Source organism: Chrysemys picta, chromosome 18 (genome assembly GCF_011386835.1).
Source record: "Chrysemys picta bellii isolate R12L10 chromosome 18, ASM1138683v2, whole genome shotgun sequence".
NCBI lineage: Eukaryota > Metazoa > Chordata > Testudines > Emydidae > Chrysemys > Chrysemys picta.
The window spans coordinates 26457601-26479082 of NC_088808.1; the positions used below are offsets into that span (position 1 = coordinate 26457601).

The window sequence follows — 21482 nt, forward strand, 5'->3', positions numbered from 1 at the left end:
TTGAGGTCCCTTCCATCCCTACATGTCTATGATTCTATCAATGAGATAACTAACATGAGTAAGGCCACCACAATTTTACCCTAAAATGTGCTAGACACCTACTGAAAATCTGTTCTATGAATAACAATAAATACACTTTTTTTTTTACCAATACTATTTGCAGAGAGCAAAGCTGACAAGCAGTCCTGTTTTCACTGTTGCTGAGTCCAAGAGGTTGATCCTCTGTGGAGATCTGATTTCACTATGCAGATACAACTCACCTGCCCTTTAAAACTTGGCTTTCTGGATTTATTATAGTACTGACAGATCGTCTACCCTTTATATGTTTATATAAATAGTAACCATGATGCTTTCTTTTAAGAGTGGCCATGACAGCATTAGGTCAAGCCTTTTCTCTCCTCATTGTCTCTCCCCCAAACAGGCCAAACTGAGAATATGTCATTTGCAAAGCATGCTAATGAACGTGGAAGCTCAACAGTTCCCAAATGTGATAACATGCAGTGCACAACTCCTGCTCTTTCCATTTCTAAAGTTTATAAATTGATATGCTACAGCCAACACCGTTCTTTAATCAGCATTTCCATTGAGTAGTTTCAGTGCTCTGTGCGATTTCACAAGTAAATATTCAGTTGATCCAACAGCTTCCAAAATACCTCCGAAATTTGGCTTAGGTTATTTTTAAGAACATGACTTAAAGGACCACTATCAATAGATTCAAATGTTAAAGTTTCTATTTTTCTTGCATCTGTTTGTAAAATGCAAGTAATTTTGAGAGATTTTTTCCAAGAAAATGTCTTATTTAAAAATATATTTTTCTAGCTATCCAGCACTAATAGGCAAATTCAAAACCACCTAGTATGCACAAGGAAGCAGCTATGAACATCCTGCAATAACCGACTGGTGTATACAGCCTAGCCCTAGTGAACATCCCTACAGTAACAAACCAGATTGTGCGTTTTATTTATTTGTTTGTATGTACTGAGGTAGTGCTTAGGAGCCTTGTCATGGACATTGTGCTAAGCACTGTAGAAACACAAGCAACAGAAAGGTAAAAATGATTTTCAGAAATAGATGTTTACAATTTCAGGCTGTGTATTAGAAAACAAAATGAATAGAAGAAAGACTCTTGCAAACACATTAAGAAATCCTGACTCTGTCAACAACTTTAAAAGACTTAATGAAGAAAGCATGGAAATCAAAAACTTGCTGCAGAGCCTCACTACCAAGAGCAATAGTTTAAATTTAGAAGAGGTAAGAGAAAATTTATTGAGGAATTGCAACTTCAAGGGGAAGAGAGGGATTTTTTTTGTTTTGTTCTGTAAAGTTTATGTTTCAAGTCTCTCAAACTACAGGATTCTGCCATCTCAGTTCTTTCCTATAAAATCTGTGAAGAAAAGCCATTTCTGCTGATTTCCCTTAAAGTCTTTTGCAAATATGCCCTCTCACAAAATACTGCTACGTTATAGGGAGTGACATAATTGCTATTTTTAGACTTACAAGGCCAAGTAAGGGCCTAAATGACTAACCTAGTGAGATCCTGGCAACTCAATGGCGCAGTTCTGGAAGATATTTTGTGAAAAAGAACAAGAACAATTGAGTAAGCCACTTCAGATATGATATAAACTAACCTGAACCTTCACTCAAGTCTTAACTGGGCCTAAACTTTTCCTGATGTGCAATTAACTTAGCCTTCAACAATTCACATACACTTCAAGTGTATTTCCTTATTTTGTCTGGGACAAGAAGTAGAAACACAAAAATCCTCAAACAAAAAGTGTTCTGAAAACATTTTTACGTTATAAGAAAAGTGAGGAGCACTAGAATTCTTGAAAGAATGTGACAAGACTTCTTGGGTTTGGAGCTTCTCTCTCACGTCAATACTAGAAGTTTAGTTTCCAATGGACTGGCAGTAAAGTCTGCAGTGCAGTGAATGATTACAGCTTTAGTGACCAAATACTACCATGTGCTTATCCTGGATTGTATTGTGCCCACAATAACATCAGAAGCTAAGCTCTTTGGGGCATGGAACAACCTGTCTGCCTCAGTCCATCTTCTGTACAGCACTGCACACACCGAAGGTGCAATATTAATAGTAAGAAATAAAGTCAATCCCATGCACTTTAACAATTGCAATTACTCAAATGTGAAAGGTATTTCTCATTTATTTAAAATCATGTTTAAGCCATTTACAAAAGTGTAATTACCTTTTCCTAGAAAATATTTGAAATACCATCTGGTGTGGTACTCTGGGTTTTCCAAGTGCACATCTGTTCTGCGCCATGTACCTGGGGTGAAATCTGCATTCTGAAGCAGAAACAGAATTGGGAAATTATTAGATTAAACCTTTCCAAATGCAAAGGGTGGGGGAAGGGGGAATAATGCAGGAAAAAAGTCAAGCAAAATTAGCTTAAGTGCACCTGAGGAGTTTGATCCTTATGCCCATTCTTCATTCAAAAGCATGAAGCTGATTTGGAAATCTATTTTAATGCAACTGAAATAAAAATTTCTTACAGCTGGTTTGAATATTGGATTGCTGAATAACTGGAATATTGGTACAGTCTCTCATAGATTGTTCAGGAAAGACAGGCAGGGGAAAACAAGGAGGAGATGTTACATTGTAGATCAAGATTGTATACACTTGTTCTGAAGGAGGTGACAGGCAGGCCAGTTAAAACTCTCTGGATGAAGACAAAAAATGGGGGCAACTTCACAGTAGGTATCTACTATAGATCACCAAATCAGGAGGAGAAGGTGGATGAGGCATTTCTCGAACAAATAACAGAAATAACCAAAACACAAGACCGGGTAGTAATGGGGTATTTTAGCGACCTAGATATCTGTTGGAAAAGTAATACAGCAAAACAAAGTGTCCAGTAAGTTCCTGGAATGTGTAGAGGATAACTTCTTGTTTCAGGAGTGGAGGAATTAATTGTGGAGGGGAAGTACTTCAGACTTGATTCTGACTGATTCTTGAATCTGAAGGTAGAAGGCAACTTGGGTGAAAGTGATCATGTAATGTTTCTAAGGAAAGAAAGAAGTGAGAGCAGCAGAATAAGAAAAATGGACTTAAAAAAGCAAATTTTAACAAGCTCAGAACTATCTATAGGAAAAGGAGTTCCAGAGAGCTGGCAGTTTCTCATAACAGCAAATTATCCCAATGCGAAGGAAAGATAGGTAGAATAGTATGAGGCCAATACGGCTGCAGCAGGAGCTCTTTAAAGACCAGAAAATCAAAAAGAAATATTATGAATAGCAGAAACATGGACAAATTGCTGGGAATGAGTACAAAAGAATAGCACAAGCATGTAGGCACAAAATCAGAAAAGTTAAGGCACAAAATGACTTATACCTAGCAAGTGACATAAAAAGCAACAAGAAGAGGTTATTTCAATACATTAGGAGCTAGAGAAAAAACGTAAGTAAAGTGTAGGTCCACAACTTTGCAGGGACGGAGAGCTAATAACTGATGACATCAAAAAAGCTGAGGTGTTTAATTCCTATTTTGCTTACATCTTCACTAAAAAGGCTAATTGTGATCAAATACCTAACCAGATTTAATATTAACAACAAGGGGGAAAGAACACAAGCTAGAATAGGTTAAAGAATAGTTAGATAATTTAGATGTATTCAAATTGGCAGGGCCAGACAAAATTCACCCAAGCATACTTAAGGAACTACAAGAAGCAATCTTTGAGAACTTATGAAGGATGTGTGAGGTCCCAGTGGACTAGAGAAGGGCAAACATTGTACTTATCTTTAAAATGGGGAACAAAGAGAAAGTGGAGAATTACAGACCAGTCAGGGTAACTTCAATATCTAGAAAGATAATGGAACAAGTACACAGAGGATAATAGAATGGTGAATAATAGCCAGCATGGATTTGTCAAAAACAAATCATGCCAAACCAACTGAAATTCCTTTGTTGACAAGATTACTGGCCTAATGGATGAGGGGAAGCAACAGCAATGATTTATCGTGATTTTAAGAAGGCTTTTGATACATTCCCACGTTGCATTCACAGAAGCAAACTAGGAAAATATGGTCTAGCTGAAACTACTATTAAGTGGGTGCACAACTGGCTGAAAACACATACTCAAAGAGTAATCAATGGCTTGCTATCAAACTGGGAGAACCTGTCTACTGGGGTCCTGCAGAGGTGTGTCCTGTGTCCGGTACTATTCAATATTTTCATTAATGACTTGGATAATGGGATGGAGAGTATGTTTATAAAATTTGTGGATGACACCAAGCTAGGAGTGGTTGCAAGTATTCTGGAGGACAAGATCAGAAGTCAAATTGACCTTGACAAACTGGAGAATTGGTCTGAAATCAGCAATATGAAATTCGATAAAGAGAAGTGCCAAGTACTACATTTAAGAAGGAAAAATCAAATGCACAACTACAACATGGGGAGTAACTGGCTAGGCAGTAATACTGCAGAAGAGGATCTGGGGGTATAGAGGATCACTTACTGCATATGACCCAACGTGATGCAAAAAAGGCTAATATGCTGGGGTGGAACAACAGGAGTGTCATATCTAAAACACTGGAGGTGATTCATTGCTTCAGTCTACTCAGCACTAGTGAGGCCTCAGCTGTGGCTGAGTAGCACTAGTAGGAGGAATACTGTGTCCAGTTTTGGACTCCACACTTTAAGAATGATACAAATTGTAAAGAGTCCAAAGGGCAGCAGCAACAAATATGACAAAAGGTTTAGAGAAACCTGACCTATGACAAAAGCTTAAAAAAACCAGATATGTTTAGTCTTGAGAAAAGACGACTGAAGGGGGAACCTGATAACAGTCTTCAAATATGATAAGAGGTGTTATAAAGAAAACAGTGATCAAATGTTCTTCATGTCCACTTAAGGTAGAACAAGAAATAATCGGCTTAATCTGCAGGAAAGGAGATTCTGGTCAAATATTAAGAAAAATTTTCTGAGTATATGGATAATTAAGTACTAGAATAGGTTACCAAAGCAGGTATAGAATCCCTGTAATTGGAGATTTTTTAAAGAACAAGTTAGAAAAACACCTGTCAGTGATGATCTATGTATACATAGTCCTATCTCAGAGCAGAGGGATGGACTAAGATAAACTACTGAGGTTCCTTCCAACCCCTTACATTTCTAGGATTCTATTTAGCTAAACGCTTTCATATCACTTTGGTCTTTTCTCACCGGCTCTCCCCTGGAACCACTGAGTTTTGATAGCCCTTTAACATTCTACTAAAAGTAACAACACATCTGAATGTATGAATTATAGCAAAAAACCAGGTTTTAAAAACTCTCTTTACAATGTTTTGCCTCCAGATTTCCCCCATTTGTCTTTATTCTTCCCAGCACAACCCTAGAAGACTGTCAATCATGGCCACCCATACTTTTGGAAGAACGGAGGACATAGGAATCCCACTGGAGTCCTTCACTGCTGCCTCTGGGTCCATCGCTTGGTTAAAGGAAAGATTTAAAGTGACACGAGTCCCTCTCTTCTACTTAGGGAATGTTTATGCTACTTCCACTGTGCTCTAAAGCCAGATCCTTCACTTTATCAGTGTATCCTGCAATGAAAACCCTATTTTCATATTTTGGTCTAGAATTCCAGCCAGAAGAAATAGCCCACCCTGACTCTTAGGTACTTAATAGGATCTGAAGTCTCAACTGTACCTGGCCTCAGTTGCACTCGTACACAGTGATCAGGCAAAATGGCTGTCCTTGTACTCCCCTGAAAACAAGGACCACTACACACTAGTGACACTGTCTTGCTAACCTTTCTAAAGGGGCAGAGCCAAAGGCTCAGACAGTTTCTCATGTGGCATTGAAGAACACATCCTGAACCTTTTCAAAGGGTGGTGCACGCCTGGAAGCATTGTGCCAGGCTGAGCAAATGCCTCCAGAAGTTCCTGCTGAGGATATGTGCCCCTGCAATAGACTGTGACATTAAATCACAACTGAACCCAATATGTTTCTTTCATCATTCCATGGTGTTTTTAAAGTATAATTCTTTTATCATTTGATGGCTGCAATAGTTCATTGGAACATCGCTATGGGAGTGCTATACTAACTATCCTTGCATCGTCAATACATTATGTGCAATTTACATTTAAGAAGGAACACATCAGAAGCAAGCGTCTAATCATAGGTAATGTACAACAAACTGGGCATGGAAATACACCCCAGTGTATCTCAGATTACAGATTAACGTAGTATTGCCATATATTTCTGATTCAGCTACTGTCCAGTAAGGATACATCCTCATAGTGCATTACTATTCAATAATACTGGGGTTAATCACTGTTTTCTAAGGAACCATGAATGAGTTTGGGCTGATTCTGGCAGAAATTACCCCAAATTGCCTGTTCAGACGGCAAGCAGTGTGCGCCACTACTGCAGTAAAAAGCCTGACAAAGGAAACCACGGCTTTCAGCAAGAATCCTGGGGCTTGGCTACCCTGGCTATTAAGCGGATTGCGTGGATCAGCTATTAATAGGTTAACATAAAATTTGTTTATGTGAAATAGTTTAACACATCATAAAACCTGCTTTAACTTGAATTTTATTTATTTCAGAAGTATCTGGACTGTGCACAGAATGTTGCAATTTTAAGGTCTGAATCTTGTGACCTACCAGGGCTATGACCAAAAGCCTGATGCCACTGGCGCCCAATTCTGACTGGAATTATATGAAGGTACAATTATATAATTGAAAAGAGTTTAGAAAAGCACCATAAGAATTATTTGATGACTAAAAGGCACGTATTACAGTGAGAAACGTAAGAAGTTCAGTCTATTTAGTTTAAGAAGTAAAGAGATGACTTGATCACAATCTATAAATGCCTACATGGGGAGATAATTTCTGAAAGCAGAGGGCTCTTATCTAGCCAACAAAAACATTACAAGAGTCAACAGCTGGGAGCTGAAGCTATATAAATTCAAACCAGAAATAAGATCCAACAATCAAGAAAAAACACCACATTGGTTAAAAAACAAACCTGGCCTAGAGTGTAAATAAAAGCATCTATAAACTTATATATAACAAATGGAATCATAGAAAAGAAGGGCAGCAAAAAGACACAAGGAGAAATCTATGGGGAGCAGATTTAAGGACAAGGTGATTTTAAAATGTATTAGGAACAAAAGGAATTCTAAGAATGGTATCAATCATTAGTAGATGGAAATGGTAGAATTTAGGGATGTAAAATATTAAACAGTTAAATGGTAAGCATTAGTCTTACTGGTTAACCCACATTAACCATTAAGCCCCAGCCCCAGCCTGGCAGGCCGGCTGACCCCAGCCCTAGGGGCTGGCCAGAGCAGCCCCAGCCTCTCTCCCTTTAATCGGTTAACCGATTAAATATAATTTTAATAGTTTAAATGGCTAACTTTTTAAATATTTGCATCCCTAGTAGAATTATCAATAAAAATGCAGAAATGTTCAATAAATATTGTTGTTCTGTATTTGAGAAAATGTTAGATTATTTATTCATATCAGCTGATTATAATGATGAAATACTTTCCATTTCAACAGTAACAAGGGAGGATGTTAAACAGCAGCTCCTAAGTCTAGATAGGAGAACAGCGGAGAGGCTAACAGAAGGAGTTTGACTGGGTTCTATCTGAGAGGAGTTATGCATTAGGGGGGCTGTGTTGTTGAGTATCTGAGTGTCTGTTGCGGGGACAGTTTGTCAGTTTGACCATGTGCTTGATTGTTTGAAAAGTGTGAACTGGGAGTGCTTTGTTCTAGGTGGGCCTTGAGTGGGCCTGACTGTAATAAAAAGCCAGTCAGCTGTTAACCAGCTGAGCAGCTAACAGCAGAGAGGCCAACAGAGGGAGTTTGACTGGGAGTTCACCTGGGGAGAGCCCACTGAGGCTTTCATCTTGCAGGCGTCTCTGAGTAGTTACTGCAACAGCTGAGGAAGCTCTTAGAAGGAAGGTAATATGGATGGTGAGCAGTCAGCTGTTGTGACCTGCACAGGATGTGCCATGTTTGTCTTTCTTCCACAGGACAGAAGCGACTTTGTCTGTACAAAGTGCAAACTGATCTCCATATTGGAAGAGAAAGTTCAAGGTCTGGAGAAACAAGTATCAGCCCTGCGTTGCATATGAGAAAATGAAGATTTCCTGGACAGGATATGCTTCTACAGGCACAACATTCTGAAGATTCAGAGCAGGCTGCACAGCAGGGACAGAAGGACAGTAAAGAAATTTGGCAGCACGTGACCTCCAGAAGAAGAAAGAGGAGCGTCCATCTACCAGCAATGCAGATACAGGTTAGCAACTGTTTTCATGTTCTCTCCACAGGTACTAATGCGGAGAGTGGACTAGATGATACATCTGAGGGAAGGGAGCGGAAAGAGACTCCACCGATTGGAAGGCATGAGATGCACTGTCCTAGGGATGGGGGTTCCACGACCATCACTCCCAAGAGAAGGAGGAGGTGGTGATGGTTGGGGACTCCCTCTTCAGGGGGACTGAGTCATCTATCTGCTGTCCTGACCGGGAAAACCGAGAAGTGTGCTGCTTGCCAGGAGCTAGGATTCACGATGTGATGGAGAGACTGCCAAGACTCATCAAGCCCTCGGATCGCTACCCCTTCCTGCTTCTCCACATGGGCACCAATGATACTTGCCCACGAATGGCTATGCAAGTGATGTCGGAGAGAAGGCTTTGGATTCTTTGACCATGGGATGGTGTTCCAAGAGGGAGAAGTGCTAGACAGAGATGGGCTCCACCTAACGAAGAGAGGGAAGAGCATCTTCGCAAGCAGGCTGGCTAACCTAGTGAGGAGGGCTTTAAACTAGGTTCACCGGGGAAGGAGACCAAAGCCCTGAGGTAAGTGGGGAAGTGGAATCCCGGGAGGAAGCACGGACAGGAGAGCGCAAGAGGGGAGGACTCCTGCCTCATACCGAGAAAGCAGGACAATCAGCGAGTTATCTTAAGTGCCTATACACAAATGCAAGAACCCTGGGAAACAAGCAGGGAGAACTGGAAGTCCCTTGACTGTGCCAGAATTATGATGTCATTGGAATAACAGACTTGATGGGATAACTCGCATGACTGGAGTACTGTCATGGATGGATATAAACTGTTCAGGAATGGCAGACAGGGCAGAAAAGGTGGGGGAGTTGCACTGTATGTAAGAGAGCAGTATGACTGCTCAGAGCTCCAGTATGAAACTGCAGAAAAACCTGAGAGTCTCTGGAAGTGTGAGCAACAAGGGTGATGTCATGGTGGGAGTCTACTATAGACCACAAGACCAGTGGGATGAGGTGGATGAGGCTTTCTTCCGGCAACTAACAGAAGTTACTAGATCGCAGGCCCTGGTTCTCATGGGAGACTTCAATCACCCTGATATCTGCTGGGAGAGCAATACAGCGGTGCACAGGCAATCCAGGAAGTTTTTGGAAACTGTAGGGGACAATTTCCTAGTGCAAGTGCTGGAGGAACCAACTAGGGACAGCTCTTCTTGACCCACTGCTCACAAACAGGAAAGAATTAGTAGGGGAAGCAAAAGTGGATGGGAACCTGGGAGGCAGTGACCATCAGATGGTCGAGTTCAGGATCCTGACACAAGGATAAAGGAGAGCAGCAGAATACGAACCCTGGACTTCAGAAAAGCAGACTTTGCCTCCCTCAGGGAACTGATGGGCAGGATCCCCTGGGAGAACAACATGAGGGGGAAAGGAGTCCAGGAGAGCTGGCTGTATTTTAAAGAATCCATATTGAGGTTGCAGGAACAAACCATCCCGATATGTGGAATCAATAGTAAATATGGCAGGCGACCAGCATGGCTTAACAGTGAAATCCTTGCTGATCTTAAACACAAAAAAGAAGCTTACAAGAAGTGGAAGATTGGACAAATGACCAGGGAGTATAAAAATATTGCTCAGGCATGCAGGAGTGAAATCAGGAAGGCCAAATCACACTTGGAGTTGCAGCTAGAAAGAGATGTTAAGAGTAACAGGAAGGCTTTCTTCAGGTATGTTAGCAACAAGAAGAAAGTCAAGGAAAGCGTGGGCCCCTTACTGAATGAGGGAGACAACCTAGTGACAGAGGATGTGGAAAAACCTAATGTACTCAATGCTTTTTTTGCCTTTGTCTTCACGAACAAGGTCAGCTCCCAGACTATTGCACTGGACAGCACAGCATGGGGAGCAGGTGACCAGCCCTCTGTGAAGAAAGAAGTGGTTCGGGACTATTTAGAAAAGCTGGGCGAGCACAAGTCCATGGGGCCGGATGCGCTGCATCCGAGGGTGCTAAAGGAGTTGGCGGATGTGATTGTGGAGCCATTGGCCATTATCTTTGAAAAATCATGGCAATCAGGGGAGGTCCCGGATTACTGGAAAAAGGCTAATGTAGTGCCCATCTTTAAAAAAGGAAAGGAGGAGGATCCGGGGAACTACAGGCCAGTCAGCCTCACATCAGTTGCTGGAAAAATCATGAAGCAGGCCCTCAAAGAATCAATTCTGAAGCACTTAGAGGAGAGGAAAGCATGGATTCAAACAGGGCAAGTCATGTATGACTAACCTAATTACCTTCTATAACGAGATAACTGGCTTTGGGGATGAGGGGAAAGCAGTGGACTTATTATTCCTTGACTTTAGCAAAGCTTTTGATACTGTCTCCCGCAGTATTCTTGCCGGCAAGTTAAAGAAGTACGGGCTGGATGAATGGACTATAAGATGGATAGAAAGCTGGCTAGATCGTTGGGCGCAACGGATAGTGATCAATGGCTCCATGTCTAGTTGGCAGCCGGTATCAAGCGGAGTGCCCCAAGGGTCGGTCCTGGGGCAGGTTTTGTTCAATATCTTCATTAATGATCTGGAGGATGGTGTGGACTGCACCCTCAGCAAGTTTGCAGATGATACTAAACTGGGAGGAGTGGTAAATACACTGGAGGTTAGGGGTAGGATAGAGAGAGACCTAGACAAATTAGAGGATTGGGCCAAAAGAAATCTGATGAGGTTCAACAAGGACAAGTGCAGAGTCCTGCACTTAGGACAGAAGAATCCCATGCACTGCTACAGATTAGGGACTGAATGGCTAGGCAGCAGTTCTGCAGAAAAGGACCTAGGGGTTACAGTGGACGAGAAGCTGAATATGAGTCAACAGTGTGCCCTTGTTGCCAAGAAGGCTAACGGCATTTTGGGCTGTATAGGTAGGAGCATTGGCAGCAGATCAAGGAACGTGATCATTCCCCTCTATTCGACATTGGTGAGATCGCATATGGAGTACTGTGTCCAGTTTTGGGCCCCACACTACAAGAAGGATGTGGAAAAATTGGAAAGAGTCCAGCGGAGGGCAACAAAAATGATTAGGGGGCTGGAGCACATGACTTATGAGGAGAGGCTGAGGGAACTGGGATTGTTTAGTCTGCAGAAGAGAAGAATGAGGGGGGATTTGATAGCTGCTTTCAACTACCTGAAAGGGGGTTCCAAAGAGGATGTATCTAGCCTGTTCTCAGTAGTAGCAGATGACAGAACAAAGAGTAATGGTCTCAAGTTGCAGTGGGAGAGGTTTAGGTTCGATATTAGGAAAAAACTTTTTCACTAGGAGGGTGGTGAAGCATTGAAATGGGTTACCTAGGGAGGTGGTGGAATCTCCTTCCCTAGAGGTTTTTAAGGTCAGGCTTGACAAAGCCCTGGCTGGGATGATTTAATTGGGGATTGGTCCTGCTTTGAGCAGGGGATTGGACTAGATGACTCCTGAGGTCCCTTCCAACCCTGATATTCTATGATCTTATGATTCTATGATATTTTGAAATCAGCAAGACTGGATAATTTACACTCATACATTTTTAATGAGCTGGACTGTTGATGATTTTCATTAACTCTTGAAAGAGTGGTCAGATAGAGAAGTCTGGAAGAAAGCGAATGTTGAGCTATTACTTAAAAAGCACAAATGGGATGACCAGGTAATTATAAGCCTGTCAGCCTGACATCAATCCCGGGCAAAAGAATATGAATGGCTGAAACAGGACTTGATTAATCAAGGAAAATGTACACGGGGACCAGACATTTGATTGAGGGATCTTCAATCTAGCAAAGATATAACCACCATCAACAGCTGGGAGTTGAAGCTAGACAAATTCAGACTAGAAATAAGACACAATTTTGTTTTTAAAATAGTGAGTGTAATTAAACAATGAAACAACTTACCAGGGGTCATGGTGGATTCTCCATCACTGGCAATTTTAGAAAAACATCCAATCTTGATTTAAAAGATATGTTCTAGTTCAAACAGGAATTAACTGAGGGAAGTCCTATGTAGGAGATCAGACTACTTGATGATAATAGTCCTGTGATAGGCTGGACCCCTCCGTCTGGGATACCACCTGATGTGCTGGGGTCCCAATGATTCTGCCCATTTCACCAGCCTGGGTTTCCTCACCCTGTCTTAGTTGTGCCAGGCCCTCAAGCCTTCTCCAGCACACACACACAGGCAGGGACACACCCAGCTGCAAATGGACACAGAGACAATGAGATCAGCTATGTGTGGGAGGAATCAGCTTGGGGATTCACCCAGCACTCACATGCACACCCCTTTTGGGGTGTAAACCCAAAATAATATGGTCTTGCACTGTATAGAAAAATTTGCACAGCACAAGCTCATAAAAATCGCCCTCTCCCTCAATGTAGAAAGAGATATGCACAGCTTCTTGACCCCACCAGAAATGAATTGCACAAACTGGGTTATGTTATAAACAAGAAATAAGTTTATTAACTAAAAAAGGTACATTTTAAAGTGATTATAAAGGATAGCAAACGGAACAAAGCAGATTACTGAGGAAATAAAACAAAACACACAAACTAAGCTTAATACACCCAAGAAACAGGTTACAAAATGTAATTTCTCACCCTAAATGTTGTTTTAGGCAAGTTGCAGAGTTTCTGTAGCTTAAAGTTCCAATTACTTCTCTTTACAGACTGGACCCCTGTCTCAGCCTGGGGATTCAACCCTGCCTTTCCCTTCAGGTGCTTTTAGCAGTCTTCCTTCCTAGGCAGGCAATGGAGGATAGTCTTGTTTGCCTTACTCTTCAGCCTTAAATAGAATTTACATAAGGCAAGAAGCTTTTGTTTCCAGTGGAAAAATACCAGCAGTGTCCAAGGTGGTACTCCGTACCAGGTGACATCATTAGATGACCCTGCAGTGTTAAAGCAACATCCCAGGAAGCTCCTCAGGAAGGTGGGAGATTAGTATCTCCAAAGTTCTATTGTCCTTCTTAAATGGCTCATTCAGGCTGATTGCCTACTGTTTGGTGGGCATTCCCCCAAACACACACTCAGATGTAATTGTTACATAGTCAATATTCCAAACTTTAGATACAGAAATGATACATGCATACAAATTGGAAAAACACAATTCAGTAGATCATAACCTTTTCACTGATACCTAACGTGACCCATCTCGCATAAAACATATCTTAGTTATGCTATATTCATATCATAACAATATTTCTGTGAAGAATAATATAGGGTAATGTCACAAACCCCTTCTTCTGGCCTTAAAAATCTATTAATCTAATAAATAAATACGAATATGATATGCATTCTGTGCCATGTTGTTAGGAGTTCTAAAATAGAAATTTTAATTAAGGCAAAATAGATACTGTAGATGATTTTGAGAGATTTCTAACATTACACATTTTTCTCACTTGTGGACTTAAGCATCAAACTCCCACTTTATGCACCTAGAGACCAACATTTAGGCACCACTAGTACTCACAAGCCCTGTTCAGCTGCCACATAACCCTGCAGGCACCTAAACTCCCTAGGAGCCAAAGTTTCCACCATTATAGTTGCTGAAGTGCTTAACTTTTGGCAGCTGGGCATATACACAGCCACGTAAGTCCTGATACCACCCAACATCTTGGCATCTAACTCACCCCTAAGCCTAAGCCCCACTGGGACCCACAAAATTTGCACTCCCCTGCCTATCTTGCCTTCAGGACCCAATCTGGTAGGTGTGCTATGACCTATGTGCTATGATAATGGTGCTTAACACCCCTCCCCCCTTTATGACCTTTAGCTTAGTTGTTAGAACACTCACCCAGGATTTGGGAGAACCAGGTTCAATTCCACTGTGTATAAATAATGAAATATTAATGTGCACCTAGACTGGAGCATCCATAGGCAGACATCTTGAAGAACCACAGTTACTGCACAGGGTGAGTAACCATTTCTCATTGCCTTTAAGTAGCAATATGATTTAGAAGTAATCAATGTCTCTATAAAACATTTGCAACCATAAATGTTCTCAACATTTTGAAGCATGAAGACTTTAGAGTATTTATAAAAGAAATCAATTTCAGTAAGAGTGTGTGTTGGATTTTTTGTATGAGTTTAAACTAAAGGTTTTTCTCTTTGCAAATGGGGGGGATGAGGAAGCCATCTCAGTTTATAGCTCTGATAACAAGTCCTAAGAATCAGTCTTCTTTGGAATATCTTGAATAAAGAATATCCTTACATTCTTTTATACAACCAGTTTTCTTTCTAACATTAATATCTTATAGAGTTCAATTTTATTGAGATAAAGATTATGTCCATACCAAACTGCTGTCTGGCACAAATAGGATGTCTCTTGTTCTGTGAGAAGACACTCTTGTTGTTTGCCTTTGAACCAAATGGTTTCTAGTTTTATAACTTACCATTTGTAATACATTGACAATATGCTATTAAAGATACATATCAGATATTCTATATAAAGCACAATTACTAATACATAGATATTTAAAACATAGTATAAAAGAAAACTGTACTGAAGTTAAACCAAAATAGAAGTTAAAAGCTGCATTCCAGAATGTGTGTAGTAATTATGGTCTTGTAGAAGGTGTCATTCTCTTTGACACCTGAGGTGGAATTCACAAGAGGGACCGAAGCACTGTAAAGCTTAGCAGGGAGCTCTCTAGGATAGTCAATAGGAAATGTTAAGGAGAGGGGTGTGGCCTTGAGATTCACAGCAGTGAAGCCTGTCCTGTACTTAGGTGCCTCAGCCAGGTCAGTTATTTTGCAAGAAAAACCAAGGTGATAGAGCCCACAGTTTTGACCTTTAGCCCTGTGGTTAGAGCACTCACCCAGCATGAGAGAGACCTGGGTTCAATTCCACCCTCTGCCTGATGTGGAGCAGAGATTAGAATTTGGGTCATCTATCTCCCAGGCGAGGGTGCTAATCTCTGAGCTATGGGTTATGTTAAGGTGGGTTTCTTGCAGTCTCTGTTGAAGCTGTTAAATTTTTTAAATAAATAAATATTGAATAAGGCAGGGGGACTGGAACTTGGGTCTCCTACCTCCCAGATGAATGCCCTAGATCACTGGGCTATGGAGTCATTCTCATGCTCTCTGTTCCTTCTCTACTGCAAAGCTCCATGGCAAAGAACTCTGAAGCAGAGAGGAGGAGGACAGGTAGTGGAGCACCCACAGGGACACATTCGAAGAGCCACAGTTACTGCACAGGGTGAGTAACCATTTCTTCTTCTTCAAGTAGTATCCTTACAGGCACTCCATGCTAAGTCACTACCATGCAGTACCCTCTACGGAGAGGCGGGGCTTTGGAGTCGAGTCCAAGATTGAGGACAGTACAATAGATAATATCGCATCAGAAACTGAGCCTTGGGTAAACACATAGGGTGCAGAAAGGTATGAATGGAGATAGAAGTTACAGCTCTACATATTTCTGTGATTAGAATGTTCCTAAGGAAAGCTATCGAAGTAGAAAGGGATCTTTTGAAGTGAGTTAATACTCTAGGAGGAGGATACAGATCATGAGACTGATAACAGGTAATGGAACCAGATATCCATCTAGAGAGTCTTTGCTTGGAAACTGGAGATCCAATTCTGTCCGCAATGGAAAGAAATAATCCGGGAGATTTTCTGGAGGGTTTAGTCCTGTCTAGGTCAAAGGCTAATGCCCTTCTGACATTGAGTGTACGTAATGCCACATATTTCCCTTATTCAGATGTGCTTTAGGGGAAAAATGGAATGTAGATAGGTTGGTTTATGTGGACATCCAAGGATACCTTTGGTAGGAACTTGAGGTATGGTTGTAATGTGACCTTATCCTTAAAAAATACTGTGAATGGAGGCTATGCCATCAGAGCCCCTCTCTCTCCCACTCTTCAAGCAGAAGTAATGGCTATGAGAAAGGAGGGAGCAGGTAGCCATACTTTCAAAAGGAGGGGCCTCATAAGGCATGTAAGCACCCAGTTGATGTCCCAAACTGGAGTAGGGCATGTGACTTGTGGAAAGAGGTTTCCCAGTCCACTGAGGAAATATCATCATTGCAGGATGACTCAGCATGAAAAAACCCTCCACCATAGAATGGAAGGCTGTAATAGCTGCCAAGTGTACTCTAACGGAGCTCAGAGACAACCACGTCATTTTTAGATCAAAAATGTAATCTGGTATATCTGACAGCAGAGAGGAATTAGGTGAAAGATGTCAGTCACAGCAGTGACTGAATCTCATCCACATCTGTAGGCAGGTATTAGGGGTGGATTGTTTCCTACTATATAATAGCACTCTCTTTACATCTTCAGAACAGATTGATGTTTCTAGTCCTGCAAACCAATTAGCCATGCCTTGACTCAAAGAACCTCAAGGCTGGAGTAAAGCCTTTGACCGGCATCCAGATAGAGAAGATGGGGATGGTCCTGAGAGTGATCAGTCAACCCATAGCAAGCTTGGTGAGGTAAAGGAACTATGTTTGTCTCGGCCATGTCGGAACTACGGCTGGCCTTGTCTTTCCTTACTTTGATCAATATTTTGGATATCAAGGGAGCTGGGGGAATGCATACAGGAGTCAAGTGAAGGAAGAAGACATCTCCCAAGGAGCGCCAACCTAGTCCGCCTCTCAAGCAGAACTGGAGCACTTCTTGCTCTTTACCGTGCCAACTAGACTATCTGCAGGATACCCGAGCCTCAAAATATGTAGTGGAGTGGCATGGGATCTAACTCCCATTCATGATCTTGTGAGAAATGCCTGCTGAGGGTATCTGCTGTGAATTTTTGCACACCTCTGCTGAGGTGTAAGCTGCTGAGATGTTGGTCTGACTTCAAATCACCAATTCAAGAGCCTCACTGCTTTGGCACAGAGGGAAGGTGATCTATATCAACTGTCAAGGGGATGCAAGAACATGTTTGACATGTTGTCTACCATGATCTTCATATATTTGTCCCTGATCAGTGGAAGGAAAAGGAGACAGGCATTTCTGACTGCTCTGAGTTCCAGTAAGCTGATGTGCAGAATAGATTCAAGAGATGACCACCTGCCTTGAGCAGTGTGAGTGTCTAGACGGGCTCCCCATCCCAATAAGGAGGCATCTGTTGTTATTATTAGCGTTGAAAATGGTTGAGCAAAAGGGACCCCTGTGCAAACATTTTGAAGGTCCTTCCAACCAGTCGAAGGATTTTTTCCACAATGAAAGGCACTGAGAGTAGTTTGTTCCAACTGTGTTTGTTCACCAAATAAACAGTTCTGAGCCACCCCTGGAGGTCGAGCATGTGAAGTCTCACGTGGCTTATCACAAAAACACCAACTGCCATATGCCCCAACAGCTCGAGACAGTTTCTGGCCAATGTTTGTGGTCTGATCTGGACTCTAGTGACTAAGTTGGATAAGACTATGAACCTGTGCAGAGGGAGGAATGCTTTGGCCGCTATTGCATCCAAGTAGGCTTCTATGACATCCAAACTTTGTATGGCGGTTAGGGTAGACTTTTGGATGTTTAACTACAGTCCCAGTCTGAAAAATAGATCTATGGTCCTTTGAGTGGCCAACAAGGATTAGTTGTAGGAGAATCCCTTGAGCAGCCACCACTGAGAGAACTTTTGAGAACACGCTGGTGCTGAGGAGAGACCAAATGGGAGCATCCTCTCTTGGAAATGCTCTTTCTCCAGAGAAAAGTGGAGGAACCTTCTATGGGAGAGGTAAATCACTATATAAAAGTAAGTGTCCTGGAGGTCAGGGGTTGAGAACCAATCCCATTGGTCCAGTAAGGGAATTATTGCTACAAGAGTTACCACCCTAAACTTCTGAACCTTTACAAATCTGTTGAGTAATCTTAGATCTAGAATGGGTCTCCAAGTGCCATTCTTTTTTGGAACCAGGAAGTATCTGGAATAAAACTCCTTCTCTCTGTGTTATGTACGAACTGGTTCTATAGCACCCTAATTCAGGAGAGAGCCTATTTCCTGTCATAGAAGGTGCTCATGAGAGGGGTCCCTGAAGACATATAGGGAAGTGGGGTTGGATGGCGGGAGTGAAATAAAGTCGATGGAATTTCTTGTTGAAATCATCTTGGCAGAAGTGAAAGAGATGTTCATTGAAGTAAGGGAGACAAGCAAATGGTTGCAGTAGGTATTAATGGGAATGGTAACAAGCACTTTGACCACCCCATCAAAATTGATGTTTCTCAGTTGTCAGTGGTGAGGTCAATGCCTCAGAGGTAGATGGTCTCCTCTTCTGGAACCGTTGCCTCTTACATTGGGGTTTGTAATATCTCTGGCAGGAAACTGAGCAGGACAAGATCTCTGCACTACCTGGGACTTACTGAACTTTCTTTTCTGTGCAGGCGTGTAAATTTGCAGAGAACGCAACGCGGCCCTTGAGTCTTTTAAGGTATATAGAGACTCATCAGTCTTTTCTGCAAACAGCTTCGATCTGTCGAAAGGAAGGTCCCGCAACTGTATTTTGGACTTCCCTCAGAAACCCCAATAGCTGAAGCCAGGACCTCTTGCTAAGGTTGAACTGTTTGCTTGCCTTGCACCAGAGATTAACCAAAATCTGTCTGTGCCCCTATGACCAGCTAGCAGCACAATTGACAAAGGAGTTCTTTGTGTCAGTAACTACTACAAACGCAAGAGAGGTTCACTTTGCTTGCAGCTCAGCAGTCAGAATAAAAAGGAAAGATTAAATGTCGAGCAGCTGTACTTGCATCAGAGGGGTAACTTCTGTTTCCTGGGAGTCAGCAGGCCAGTCTTAGGATAGAAAGGACACCATCCCATGCGATTGTGGGATAGCAGTGGCAGACTCTCAGGACCCAAGTCTGACAGACCTGGGCCCAAGCTGCGTCCATACTGCAAAATGATGGAGTTTGGACCCGAGTCCCTGTGGGGCCCAAGTTCAAATCCTCTATTCCTGTAGAATCCTGGGACCTGGAGCTGAGTCAGACAGCTTGTGTGTAGATGAAGGGGATTTGGGTTGAAAACGGAGTCTGAGCCTGGGCTTACATTGCGATGTAGGCACACCCTTGGACTACTGTCTTAACTCTTGCACTCTCAGTCAGCCTATTCATTTCATCTATACAACCAAGCACACAGCAGCAATACTACAACTACAAAGAACAAAGAAGCTGCACACCACCACATCAAGAAGCGGCAATCTTCCAGCCATCACTGCTTCTACAACATAATCACATTACCCAATACTTTGACATGCACTGATGAGATGAAGCACTGCATTTAATTTTTTCTTGTAATACTTTTAAATGGGATACCAAAATGCTATTGTAATTTAAGGTATCAAACAACTTTCTCCTGTTAAACACCAGACTGTGTAAAGTTTAAACTATGTACTCCTGGAAAGGAGACATAAGCTAATCTTGGTAAAAGGAGAGAAATAGTGGGCTGTAATTTAAATTTAAGATTCTCAATAGTCTTTAATCCCAATGCCCCTGTCACTTCAAAAATGAAAATTATTATAGAGGTCAATATTCCACTAGGTGTAGATAGCTAATATAATGCCCGCTGCAGCACTTAAATCCTGTATTGAGGCAATGTTGGGTGATGGCACTGTGGTGCCTCAGGTTGGGGTTGATAAAGAGAATGGTTGTCCACGTGGGACCAACATGAAGGGCAGGGCTGGGGTAAAGTCACGGGATTATAACAGAACCTGTTCAAATGGTCTGAAAGATTTAAACACCCTTGTTTTCTTTCTTTCCTCAACTCGTCCTTTAACATCCCCATATTAGGCCACCTTTCTTCAGAACAAGCAGGGCCTGGACACAATTCCCTCCAGAATCTATCCGCTCTGATCCTGAAATTTTTAAGGAAAAGAGGGAAGGATTCTGCAAAGCAACATGGAAGCTGTCTCTGCACCACTCCCAGCCCCTACTAGGAAGGAAGGATCTAGCTTGAGTTTTGAATTTAGATTGCCCATGATGTGTCACACGTGGCCAGCCAGGCTGATGTAAAATATATGCATTTTAAATTAAATATACTGACTCACATGAGAAAGTCTGGGGATAGAAGTAGCAGAGCTGGAAGTAGGATTATACCTTGATCAGGATTCTATATCTCGTCTCAAAAATGTAGGGAAAGAATTTTATATCAAGAACATAATTTCTAAGATTCTACATTACACACATACAACTATACTGGATCAGATTATTAGTCACTTAGATCATCCAATCCTGCAATATGACTCTGATACACGTTTACATCAGATGCTTCAACAAACTCCCACCCTCCCCGCAGTAATGTATGCAGCTAATTGTGAAATGATTGGTAAGGGGCCCTTTTCTGCCCCAAGTTCACCAATTTATATTCTACAGTGTAAAGCTAGGTTTTCCTTCACTATATCAAATATCTATTTTTAGAGTTGGAAGACTGAGAGGAACCAGACATATCCATGAACGCTTCTGAGAGGAAAGTGCTCTGACAATGCCCACTTAAATGGCTGCACTTAAACACTCTCTTTCTTTCCCTGCTTCCACAATATCAACCTTGTATATTGAATTAATGACCTCCTGAGGTCTCTTCCAACCCTAATCTTCTGATACAACACTTCAGAAATTGAAAATGCTGTTATTTAATTGATTGATCTTTGAATAGGAAAAGGCAATAGATCTAAACAGGGGCTTTTCCTTACCTCATCAGACGATCCGTTTTCCACTCGGAAACGTCCAGCTCTTTGAATGGCTCCATCAGCATCACTAGATATAAGCTGTGAAAAAAGAGTAAAAGTTAGAGATACAAGTTCTGACTTCAAAAGCCTCCACCTAATCAGAAATTAAACAACAAATCAGCTCAGTTTGGCTTCCACCATCTTAGCCAGAGGTGTGCAACCCGTCCTTCCCCTGTCCCTCAAAGATAAGCTGAACTCAGAGTAATAATTATCAGTTTGGCCAACAAAAGACAACTTCCACCAGAAATTAATTCATTGTAGCTATAAGGACTCACGCAGGGGAGGGGCTCTTGTGTTCACCTCCTGGAGTGGCTTGCCCACTACAAATTACAAGTTTTTTGGGTCTCAAATTTTGGCTTCACTGACATGCAGGCTCAATACTGAGAGGCCTCGACTATGAGAGATGCAATTTCACTAACTGATTACCAGAAGACAGTTTTACATAAGGAGAGAAAACTAGGCTGCCTGGACCATGACACATGCATACTGTGACGGGCTGAACCGCCCTCCTGGGGCACCACCTGATGTGCTGGGGTCTCACTGAGTCCACCCTTTCCACCAGCATGGGTTTCCTCACCTTGTTTTTGC

At 41.9% G+C, this 21482-nt stretch overlaps 1 protein-coding gene across 17 annotated transcripts in view; it reads right to left on the minus strand.

The window, feature by feature from the left end:
• Positions 1-21482, minus strand: part of GARNL3 (GTPase activating Rap/RanGAP domain like 3) — a 207732-nt gene that overhangs the window by 130198 nt on the left and 56052 nt on the right. For all 17 annotated transcript variants that reach the window (XR_006175434.2, XR_010593743.1, XM_042854464.2 and 14 more), the window contains 2 exons: positions 20859-20933; positions 2205-2304 (listed from right to left, as the gene is read on the minus strand). Coding sequence is in view for 13 of the 17 variants with exons in the window: in XM_042854464.2 (XP_042710398.1) it covers positions 2205-2304; positions 20859-20933 (175 nt within the window). In the remaining 4 variants the exon portion in view is untranslated. The remainder of the gene's footprint in view (positions 1-2204; positions 2305-20858; positions 20934-21482) is intronic.